Source organism: Grampus griseus (assembly GCF_964374135.1).
Source record: "Grampus griseus genome assembly, chromosome: 20".
Lineage (NCBI taxonomy): Eukaryota > Metazoa > Chordata > Mammalia > Artiodactyla > Delphinidae > Grampus > Grampus griseus.
Window position 1 is genome coordinate 26040865 of NC_139014.1, and position 12498 is coordinate 26053362.

The 12498-nt window shown below is 39.6% G+C and overlaps 1 protein-coding gene across 8 annotated transcripts in view; it reads left to right on the plus strand.

Annotated features, from left to right (window-relative positions):
* Window positions 1–12498, plus strand: part of SYNRG (synergin gamma) — a gene marked incomplete at its 5' end in the record, with an annotated part of 92437 nt that overhangs the window by 43552 nt on the left and 36387 nt on the right. For all 8 annotated transcript variants that reach the window (XM_082678671.1, XM_082678673.1, XM_082678676.1 and 5 more), the window contains 2 exons: window positions 8598–8716; window positions 8852–8914. In XM_082678671.1, the coding sequence (XP_082534797.1) occupies window positions 8598–8716; window positions 8852–8914 (182 nt within the window). The remainder of the gene's footprint in view (window positions 1–8597; window positions 8717–8851; window positions 8915–12498) is intronic.

Below are 12498 nucleotides of genomic sequence, written 5' to 3' on the forward strand. Positions count from 1 at the left end.
TCAGTGCTTGTGATTGGTCTGTGCATATTTTCTATTTATTCCTGGTTCAGTCAGGGAAGGTTGTGCATTTCTAAGAATTTGTCCATTTCTTCCAGGTTGTCCATTTTATTGGCATATAGTTGCTTGTAGTAATCTCTCATGATCCTTTGTATTTCTGCAGTGTCAGTTGTTACTTCTCCTTTTTCATTTCTAATTCTATTGATTTGAGTCTTCTCCCTTTTTTTCTTGTTGAGTGTGGCTAATGGTTTATCAATTTTGTTTATCTTCTCAAAGAACCAGCTTTTAGTTTTTTGCTATCGTTTCCTTCATTTCTTTTTTATTTATTTCTGATCTGATCTTTATGATTTCTTTTCTTCTGCTAACTTTGGGGGTTTTTTGTTCTTCTTTCTCTGATTGCTTTAGCTGTAAGGTTAGGTTGTTTATTTGAGGTGTTTCTTGTTTCTTAAGGTAGGATTGTATTGCTGTAAACTTTTCCTCTTAGAAGTTCTTTTGCTGCATCCCATAGGTTTTGGGTTGTCGTGTTTTCATTTTCGTTTGTTTCTAGGTATTTTTTGATTTCTTCTTTGATTTCTTCAGTGATCTCTTGGTTATTAAGTAGTGTATTGTTTAGCCTCCATGTGTTTGTATTGTTTACAGATTTTTTCCTGTAATTGATATCTAGTCTCATAGCGTGGTCAGAAAAGATACTTGATACGATTTCAATTTTCTTAAATTTACCAAGGCTTGATTTGTGACCCAAGATATGATCTATCCTAGAGAATGTTCCATGAGCACTTGAGAAAAATGTGTATTCTGTTGTTTTTGGATGGAATGTCCTATAAATATCAATTAAGTCCATGTTGTTTAATGTATCATTTAAAGCTGTGTTTCCTTATTTATTTTCATTTTGGGTGATCTGTCCATTGGTGAAAGTGGCATGTTAAAGTCCCCTACTATGATTGTGTTACTGTCAATTTCCCCTTTTATGGCTGTTAGTATTTGCCTTATGTATTGAGGTGTTCCTATGTTGGGTGCATAAATATTTACAATTGTTCTATCTTCTTCTTGGATTGATCCCTTGATCATTATGTAGTGTCCTTCTTTGTCTCTTGTAATAGTCTTTGTTTTAAAGTCTATTTTGTCTGATATGAGAATTGCTACTCCATCTTTCTTTTGATTTCCATTTGCATGGAATATCTTTTTCCATCCCCTCACTTTCAGTCTGTATGTGTCCCTAGGTCTGAAGTGGATCTCTTGTAGACAGCATATATATGGGTCTTGTTTTTGTATCCATTCCGCCAGTCTATATCTTTTGGTTGGAGCATTTAATCCATTCACATTTAAGGTAATTATCGATACGTATGTTCCTGTTACCATTTTCTTAATTGTTTTGGGTTTGTTATTGTAGGTCTTTTCCTTATCTTGTGTTTCCTGCCTAGAGAAGTTCCTTTAGCATTTGTTGTAAAGCTGGTTTGCTGGTTCTGAATTCTCTTAGCTTTTGCTTGTCTGTAAAAGTTTTAATTTCTCTGTCGAATCTGAATGAGATCCTTGCTGGGTAGAGTAATCTTGGTTGTAGTTTTTTCCCTTTCATTACTTTAAATATGTCCTGCCACTCCCTTCTGGCTTGCAGAGTTTCTGCTGAAAGATCAGCTGTTAACCTTATGGGGATTCCCTTGTATGTTATTTGTTGTTTTTCCCTTGCTGCTTTTAATGTTTTTTCTTTGTATTTAATTTTTGATAGTTTGATTAATATGTGTCTTGGCATGTTTCTCCTTGGATTTATGCTGTATGGGACTCTCTGTGCTTCCTGGACTTGATTAACTATTTCCTTTCCCATATTAGGGAAGTTTTCAAGTATAATCTCTTCACATATTTTCTCGGTCCCTTTCTTTTTCTCTTCTTCTTCTGGGACCCCTATAATTCACATGTTGGTGCATTTAATATTGTCCCAGACATCTCTGAGACTATCCTCAATTCTTCTCGTTCTTTTTTCTTTACTCTGCTCTGCAGTAGTTATTTCTACTCTTTTATCTTCCAGGTCACTTAACCATTCTTCTGCCTCAGTTATACTGCTATTGATCCTGTCTAGAGAATTTTTAATTTCATTTATTGTGTTGTTCATGATTGTTTGTTTGCTCTTTAGTTCTTCTAGGTCCTTGTTAAATGTTTCTTGTATTTTCTCCATTCTATTTCCAAGATTTTGAATCATCTTTACTATCATTAATCTGAATTCTTTTTCAGGTAAACTGCCTATTTCCTCTTCATTTGTTAGGTCTGGTGGGTTTTTACCTTGCTGCTTCATCTGCTTTGTGTTTTTCTGTCTTCTCATTTTGCTTATCTTACTGTGTTTGGGGCCTCCTTTTCGCAGGCTGCAGGTTCGTAGTTCCCATTGTTTTTGGTGTCTTCCCCTAGTGGCTAAGGTTGTTTCAGTGGGTTGTGTAGGCTTCCTGGTGTAGGGGACCTAGTGCCTGTGTTCTGGTGGATGAGGCTGGATCTTGTCTTTCTGGTGGGCAGGTCCATGTCTGGTGGTGTGTTTTGGGGTGTCTGTGACCTTATTATGATTTTAGGCGCCTCTCTGCTAATGGATGGGGTTGTGTTCCTGTCTTGCTAGTTGTGTGGCATAGGGTGTCCAGCACTGTAGCTTGCTGGTTGTTGAGTGGAGCTGGGTCTTGCCGTTGAGATGGAAATCTCTGGGAGATTTTCGCCATTTGATATTACGTGGAGCTGGGAGGTCTCTTGTGGACCAGTGTCCTGAAGTTGGCTCTCCCACCTCAGAGGCACAGCAGTAACTCCTGGCTGCAGCACCAAGAGCCTTTCATCCACACGGCTCAGAATAAAAGGGAGAAAGAAAGAAAGAAAGAAAAAGAGAAAATAAAGTTATTAAAATAAAAAACAAAAAATAATTATTAAAACAAATTTTTTTAAGTAATGAAAAAGAAAGAACAACCAAACGAAAAAACAAATCCACCAATGTTAACAAGCGCTGAAAAGTATACTAAAACAAAAAACAAAAAGAAAATGTACAGACAGAACCCTAGGACAAATGGTAAAAGCAGAGCTATACAGACAAAATCGCACACAGAAGCATACACATACACACTCACAAAAAGAGAAAAAGGGAAAAAAATATATATATATATCCTTGCTCCCAAAGTCCACCTCCTCAATTCGGGATGCTTCCTTGTCTATTCAGGTATTCCACAGATGCAGGGTACATCAAGTTGACTGTGGAGATTTAATCCACTGCTTCTGAGGCTCTTGGGAGATATTTCCCTTTCTCTTTGTTTGCACAGCTCCCAGGGCTCAGCTTTGGATTTGGCCCCGCCTCTGCGTGTAGGTCACCTGAGGGCGTCTGTTCTTCGCTCAGACAGGACGGGGTTAAAGGAGCAGCTGATTCGGGGGCTCTGGCTCACTCAGGCCAGCGGGAGGGAGGGGTACGGATGCGGGGCGAGCCTGCAGCAGCAGAGGCCGGCGTGACGTTGCACCAGCCTGAGGCACGCCGTGTGTTCTCCTGGAGAAGTTGTCCCTGGATCACAGGACCCTGGCAGTGGCGGGCTACACAGGCTCCCAGGAGGGGAGGTGTGGATAGTGACCTGTGCTGCACACAGGCTTCTTGGTGGCCGCAGCAGCATCCTTAGCATCTCATGCCCGTCTCTGGGGTCCACGCTAATAGCCACGGCTCGCGCCCGTCTCTGGAGCTCCTTTAAGCGGCGTTCTGAATCCCCTCTCCTCGCGCACTGCGAAACAGAGGCAAGAAAGCCTCTTGCCTCTTTGACAGCTCCAGACCGTTTCCCAGACTCCGTCCCGGCTAGCTGTGGCCACTAGTCCCTCCAGGCTGTGTTCACGCAGTCAACCCCAGACCTCTCCCTGCGATCTGACCTCCGAAGCCAGAGCCTCAGCTCCCAGCCCTTGCCTGCCCCGGCAGGTGAGCAGACAAGCTTCTCAGGCTGGTGAGTGCCGGTCGGCACTGATCCTCTGTGCGGGAATGTCTCCACTTTGCCCTCCGCACCCCTGTAGCTGCGCTCTCCTCCGTGGCTCCGAAGCTTCCCCCCTCCGCCACTGCCCGTCTCCACCAGTGAAGGGGCTTCCTAGTATGTGGAAACCTTTCCTCCTTCACAGCTCCCTCCCACTGGTGCAGGTCCTGTCCATATTCTTTTGTCTCTGTTTTTTCTTTTTTCTTTTGCCCTACGCAGGTACGTGGGGGAGTTTCTTGCCTTTTGGGAGGGCTGAGGTCTTCTGCCAGTGTTCAGTAGGTGTTCTGTAGGGGTTGTTCCACGTGTAGATGTATTTCTGATGTATCTGTGGGGAGGAAGGTGTTCTCCACGTCTTACTCTTCCACCATCTTGAAGCTCCTGTCTCCATCTTTTTTTTTTTTTTTGCCGTATGCGGGCCTCTCACTGTTGTGGCCTCTCCTGTTGCGGAGCACAGGCTCCGGATGCGCAGGCTCAGCGGCCATGGCTCACGGGCCCAGCTGCTACGCGGCATGTGGGATCTTCCCGGACTGGGGCACGAACTCGTGTCCCCTGCATTGGCAGTTGGACTCTCAGCCACTGTACCACCAGGGAAGCCCCATCATTTTTAAAAAGTACTTAGTAGGTACTTCTTCCACTGAGTAGAGCACATGAGGCTTTGAGTAAGCAGTGTGAGTGTTTTTGGTTGCTTTTGGAACTTGTTTTTGTCAGGGTACATATTCTATTTCTCTTATGTTCCTATTTGTGCAGTTTCATTCATCTTTTCTATTTTAACCAATTGATTATTTCTTAGTCAACACTTCCTGCAGACACTGTAAGAAGAACTAAGGGATAGGCATTATAGAGAATTAGAAATTAGGGAAAGAATTATTCTCCTGATTTTAAGAATACATCAAACACTTGTAAATGACACATAGAAGAGACATACGAGGGGTGTGACTGTAAAGTACTGCGAGTTCCAAGCCCGCTGCACCAGCACACACACGTATTAACCTGATAGACACACAACAGTTCTTTCTCAGGTCTCTTCCTCTGCACAAATTGATATGTTCTACTGCTATCTAGAACATATCTGAATGACCCAAGTCATCTCAAATTACCTCCATAAAATGATTCATTGTTTTCCTGCTCAAAGCTAAATGAGAATTTGTTAGATCACCATATCCAGTCACCTAATCAGAAACATGCTGTTTTTGTCTCCTTTCTCTCTCCTTTACCGCCATCAACTCTGTCAGCTCTGCTTGGCATGGGAAAAGGCCGTGTGTGATCTGGCTCCTGCCAACCCTCTTGACTGTTGCCATTTCTCCACAGCTTACCTCCAGCCACACGTAAACCGCCAAACTGACCATGCTCTTTCAAGCTTCTGGCCTTTTCCATTCTGTTTTCTTCAATCTGAAATTCTCTCTATAGTTAATTCTAGTTCCATGTCGAAAATCGGTTCATTATAGGAAGTATTTACTAACTCCACTCCATCAGTCCCCACCTCTAAGATGAGTTAAGGGCTTCTTCTTCTCTACTGCCATGGTAGCCTGTGAACATCTGTGCCGTAATTGCCATTACTGGTTTACCTGACTGTTCCCCTCACTAGGCTGTAAGTACCTGAAGACAGTATTTCATGTCTCTGTATGTAGTACTTAGCCTGTAATATGTAATTAATAAAGGTTTGTTGGATGAATATATTGTAGTATGAAGGTTACAAACCAAATTTAACAAATTGATGGTTCATTCCTCAGGGAGAAAACTTTCAGCAGATGAAATTAAAATTTGGGCATAGAAAGTTTTAAGATGGTGGCCAGACCTGAGATATATGGGATATTAGCAATTTTGTGTGGCATTATCTCCACCCAGTAGTTTACTTTCATATACAGCCATACTTTGCAGATTTTTCTTCTTCAGTTCTGGCTTGACTACTTCTGTGCTTTTCTTGCATGAAAACATTTTGTTCATGTCTAAGAATCCACACTCATTGTTTCTTTATTCATTCAGAAACATTTACATAGCATCTCCTGTGTGCCTGACACTGGGGTAGGCACTAGAAATACAGAAGCAAAAAGCACAGTTTCTGCTCTAAAGATTGTTAGTTTTATCTGGGTATTTATATTATCTAATAAAACTCTCTTAGAATTGCTCCTTCAGTGGTGAGTTTGTGTGTTCATGTATAATGAATTCTCTAGTTCATGATGATCTGTATTCCATATTGTGAGTTATTTTAAAAGGCTATTTGTTAAATCATGATATAAATAGGTAGGACCACTTTGAGCAGTATTTTTAAGCAAAAATGGACATTATTTTTTTGAGAAGATGAAAAGGCAAGTAAGGTGTTAAAATAGGCTGGAGCCAAGAGTATTGTTAGTCTGAAAAAATGACACTAGTTAAGGGCAGGCACCAGTTATGGGATGCCTTATGATTTGTGACATAATCTGTAAAGCATTTTAGAAATAAGTGGCATGGTGAAAGGGATTTTTGCTACTAGGTATGGGATAAATGCAGCTTCCATGGTAATCCTGTTGTGAGGTTATGGGAGTTACCCTGGGTTTAGAGTTACAGATACTGAAAAGTATGTATCTGAGAAGTTGGTTGGACTCGGTGTTGAACTGAATGTCAAAGTCAAAGGAGGAATAGCACTTGAGCTGGCATGAAAGGGCATCTGGAAGGGAGCAACATCATTCATTTATCCATTCGGAAAATACTTACCGTGTGCCAGGCACTGGGGAGCTTCGTATAATAAACAAAGCGGTCATGGGGCGCTGACGATAGAATAGTTCAAAAAGGATTAAGGCGTAGGAGTTTTGAGTTGGTTTATTTTCTTTGCTTTTTAAATGGATGTATTTAGCAGGTTGAGCAAGTAAGTAAAGTCACCTACCACAGCCACGTGAAGTAACTGTAAAACACAAATGATACACTAGAGAAAAAGCAAAGCACTTTTTTGTGGCCAAATTCTCTAAAGTCTCATCTTTCAATAGAATGCAGGTTCTTAAATTTTAAAACAGTATGCCTCTCTCACTGAGTACCTTTCGTTAGTATTCAACAGTAGAAATAACCATTTGCATGTTTGGAACAGATAACTACTTTATATAACTGGCATAAACACTTTGATGGTGATTACAGTTTTTTTTAATAAAAACTTTAAGGAAAGAACTGGAATGAATTCTTCCTTTGTAATATGCATAAAATTACAGTCTGAGTCATAGCGTTTTTTGAATGGAATTTTATTTTGTTGACTTCACTTAGCAGTACTACATTACTCTGAAGATCCCCTGGTTTTTTTCCAATTCTGAAAATAATTTTTAAATTAATAATATTCAAATAAATGTCATATTTAGTGGAAGATTTTACCATGGACTTTAAAGGGCCATAGCTAACGTTGGCGATCATGAAAAAACAAATAGATCATTCAACTTTGTGGTTTTTTCCTAAGACATTAATTACCTTTATTCCTGTGTAACATTCTGTTCAGTGTGTTGTAGTTTAATTACTTATGGAACTTTTAGAAATCCACCTATACTGTATAAACAGTGACCTATTTGTCCAGATCAAATATGTAGCAGCTGTTTGGTATTGGTGTGAAATTATAATATTTGATAGCACTAAGTCCTCCAGGCACTGCAGACGCCCATTAGCATGCATGTGCAACAGCAAGGTTTTTACCTTGCTTGTAGGCCACTGATAAGAAGATTTAAATGACTGTAGAAAATTTTTGCTCCAGGGCAAAGAACTCAATAGAAATCCATTTATATAACTTGTGTGTATGGTATTGAATGACACAAACTAGTAGTGGAATGTAGTCATTCATATGTAAAGGTGGTTCTTCCAGGGAGCTGCCTGGGTCTGATAAGGGGGGAAAAAAAGGCAGTGCTTTTATAGTCTGTGTTTAAGCCGCCCAAGAATTACCCACACAGATACTACTCATTACACTATTTTTGCATCCAGCAGGGAAATGTGTCCACAGGCAAAAGTATCTTTATCTAATTTTGAAGTGATTGTTGTTTTGCTGCAAAGATAGCTTCTGGAACTGCTGATGTGATCCTCGTAAAAATGCAAATTGTATTAACTCTACTGCTGCTTATCAGATGTGGGAACTTCTGCCACTAAGCAATGCAGTGTGATCAAAAGAAGGACAATTTACATCTTGGCTTGAACAGCATTTCATAAATAGATTTTTATCTTAACTATTCCACCTCTGCATTCTGAACCCAGTTTAGAGAATAATTTATATTAAGGTTAACCTAATTTACTTTAAAATATTGGGTATACGTACTTGGAGCAGTTCACTTTCACAGTTTTATGGACCTAAATTTAAAATTACAGGAAGTCATCATTCTATAATAATCTATTTCTAATGCCATTCCGGTGGTTCTTATGGCTTAAAGATGATTAGATAGATGGTCAGTGTGGATCTGACTCCTCTTCACATAATCAAGAAAAGAATTATTGCTTGAGTGTTGTTTCAATATATGTTTTTTCAAGGAAAAGGATGTTGTTTTTTGTCATTTGTGGTGTACCTATATAGTTTCTAACTTTTAAAGCAGGGAGCCATGAGTTTTAACTAGGTTATCTGTGTGCCATTTTAACTCTAAGTTCTTCCTTGATGACAAGGTAAGGAGACAATGTTCTAGTCATTAAGAAATATTTCTTTTTCCCTTTTAGTGCCCCTTCTTTGTTGATGCCACTTCCTGGAACTAAAGGATCAGCTTCAGTGGATAAATATGCTGTGTTTAAAGGAATTGCAGCTGACAAGTCCTCTGAAAATACTGTTCCGTTTAGAGGTAAAAACAGTTCATAAATTCATGAACCTGTGAATGTAAATTTTTGTTTTTAGTGGTGACCTTTTATGGTGAATGTCCTTGAGCTGTGATCTTAAGGTTCCTAACCTTAATTGGGCTTCTGTCTTTTCATCATAGAGCCTGGTGATAAATATAGTGCTTTCAGAGAACTTGAACAGACAGCAGAGAGTAAATCTTTAGGTAAGTTTTTGTTTCCTTAAATGGATAAATTATTTCAATTTTTAATAAGAGACTTTTATGGTTCTTTCAGTAGCATCCCAAACATTCTTTTATTTTACTGTGTGGTTGTTTTTGTTTCGTTTTGTAGCTCTGGAAATTACAAGAAAGAAAAATGTGGTTCAGTTATTAGATAATAAAATAACTGATAATTTAGAAAAATTATTTTCTAATAATGCAATTTCCTTTGAAGATAGTGCATTCCCTTTCACTGGAAGCCTTCAAGCCAAGTTAGACTCCTGTGACCACTTTCGGTTATTTTAACACTCAAAACAAGACTTGAGCTGTTGGCAGTGCAGCAATCTGTGGACTGTGCGAAAGGCAGCAGCCAGTCTTTTACATCTCAAGATTTTCAAAATTGGCTGTAATTTAATGAGTAGAAGTGAGAGGGCTTTGTGTGCCTGTGTGGTTCCTATCTCTGATAGAAGGGCTTAAATAGAGTAGAAGGGAATGTAGAATGATAATTTGAGAGCCATATATGTGAAGTCATATTTGTGGCTGAATCCTACTGGAAACCTGATGTGTAGGATTTAGATAATCCATAGGTCAAATGATGTCCTTCAAAGCTTACCCACGCATGCTGTGAAGTTTTTATCCTCTACTGAGGAGTTCTTCCTGGAAACAGTACCACATTCTACCTCTCTGTATTGGACAATCAAATTTGGAACATCTTTCCACAATCACTTGTTCTAACCCTTTTCTCCGAGCAATGGGGAGGGCGTGGGGAGGTGGGGGGAAATTACAGGAAAGGTAAGGTGTATGTGTGAAAGTTAAAATAGAAAGTGTACTGCTTAAATATCTGTAGAAATATTCAATCTTTTTTTTCTTTTCTTTTTTATTTTTTTTGCGGTCCGCGGGCCTCTCACTGCTGTGGCCTCTCCCGTTGCGGAGCATAGGCTCCAGATGCGCAGGCTCAGCGGCCATGGCTCACGGGCCCAGCCGCTCCGCGGCATGTGGGATCTTTCCGGACCGGGGCACGAACCCGTGTCCTCTGCATCGGCAGGCGGACTCTCAACCACTGCGCCACCAGGGAAGCCCAGAAATACTCAATCTTTTACAGCTCTTAGGTTCTAGAAATGTTTCCTTGTGTTTCATTCAAGCCTTTAGGATGTAATAACTTTCTTCCTCAGTGCCTGTATTAGGTACTATGAGTACAAAAATAAACCCCAGAGGAACTTCTGGTTTGTTAATTTGGCATTTACTCCTAGCAATGCTTTTATCAACTCTTGGGCCAAGGCAAGTTTGGAGTAAAGAGCATGGTTTAATATCAGGGTTCTTTATATACTCTGGTATTAGTGATCGTATGATATGTATGTTATTCCTGGGAAACACCATGGTGCCACCAAAATGTAAGCAGCACATCTTAACCCTGCTTTTGCAGTAGTTTACGAACAGAATCCCAGATGGTTGTTGGCATTGTTGTGTGCTTGCTTTCATTCCTGTCTTACCTTTAAGGCTTTCCAGGGAGAGATGCCAACTTTGTTCATTTTAGGAGAATATATTTTTTTCTACTCTCATTAAAAATACAGGGCTTCCCTGGTGGCACAGTGGTTAAGAATCCGCCTGCCAATACAGGGAACATGGGTTCGAGCCCTGGTCCAGGAAGATCCCACATGCCGCAAAGCAACTAAGCCCGTGCACCACAACTACTGAGTCTGTGAGCCACAACTACTGAGCCCGCATGCCACAACTACTGAAGCCCACATGCCTAGAGCCCGTGCTCCACAACAAGAGAAGCCACCGCAGTGAGAAGCCCGCGCACCGCTTCGAAGAGTAGCCCCCGCTCACCGTAACTAGAGAAAGCCCACGCAGCAACGAAGACCCAACGCAGCCAAAAATTAATTAATTAATTAATTTAAAACTTTAAAAAAGTGGACTGAAAAGCTACCCATGAAGTCATATGCTTAATGTACCTCCTGATAAGCAATCTTCCAGTGTCTGCAACTAATTTATTTGCCCAAAAAGCCCCTGTGTTTTTGAACATGTAAACCCACCCATTTTTGTTTCTTTTTAACCCTTTCACCCAGGTTACATTTCTAGTGGAAACGTTTACAATTCATCAGTAAGTTTAGTTTGCTGTGGTGATTTCCTTTATAAAATAACAAAGCAAAACTTGTCAGTTTCACAGATATTTTAAAGGAGCACATCAAAAATTTAGGCTGTGACAAAATTGACTGCTTATTACCTTTTTATTTACACAAATAATACAAATATTATCATTGATGTACTTGCCTAAAATTCTAGGGCGATTTTTAAAGTTTTACATCTGCTTCTGTCAATTTGTGAAATTGACTTTAGTTTTATTAGTGGTATGTATAAAAACATAAAATACAGAAATTCTGAATGCTGTTCTTCTCTTTCTGAAATTTCCCTAATATTAAATAGATTTCTCTGTGTTGATAAATTATGCTGGTGAATTTGTTAAGTAGCTCAAATTAGGGGGGAAATAAGCTTCCATTATTTTCCATGCTTTTTTCTTTCTTTTTTTTTTATAAATTTATTTTTGATTTTATTTATTTTTGGCTGTGTTGGGTCTTCATTGCTTCAGGCGGTCTTTCTCTAGTTCCGGCGAGCGGGAGCTACTCATTGTTGCTGTGCACTGACTTCTCATTGCAGTGGCTTCTCTTGTTGCAGAGCATGGGCTCTAGGCACGCAGGCTCAGTAGTTGTGGTTTGTGAGCTCTAGAGCGCAGGCTCAGTAGTTGTGGCTCACGGGCCCAGTTGCTCCGCGGCATGTGGGATCTTCCCAGACCAGGGCTCAAACCCATGTCCCTGCACTGGCAGGCAGATTCTTAACCACTGTGCCACCAAGGAAGCCCCCATGCTTTTTTCATATGATGTATCAAAGTATATATCATGTTATAAGCACAATATATTTAAAGCCTGCATTATTTAAGTGACAATTTGCAGAATTATATTTTGGTTTTACACACATTTTTATAGTTCATATGCTTCTATATCTCATTTTTAGGGAAAAGTAGAATTTTAAAAGATGGATGAAGAAATTAAAGCTTGTATTTTAATTTATAACTCTCCAGAAATGGCATTCATATTTTTAAATAATAAGTGATGTTAGTATAGCTATATTTATATTTGGTTTATCTCTGGTTTTCATTATCTGGTATAACCTAGTGGATTTTATGGAAGACCTTCAGGCACTATTCAAAAACTGAGATCATCTGTGTCCTAACCTTATGCCTATGAGTGATAAAATTATTGTGATAATAAAGAATAGAAACCCTATTAAGAACCATGGGCCCAGATTTTTATCAGTATCTAACTGCATCTATTTAATTATTTATGAGAAATACCTTAGTACCTATTTTCTCTAACTAAAAAACTAATTTAAAAAATGCTGTCAGTAACCCCATCCTCAGAGTAGCACAATATAAACTAAAGTTTAAATCCGATCCTCAAATTTTTTTAAAAACTTATTTATTATTTATTTATTTATTTTTGGCTGTGTTGGGTCTTCATTGCTACACGTGGGTTTTCTCTAGTTGTGGCGAGCAGGGGCTACTCTTCGTTGTGGTGCGCAGGCTTCTCATT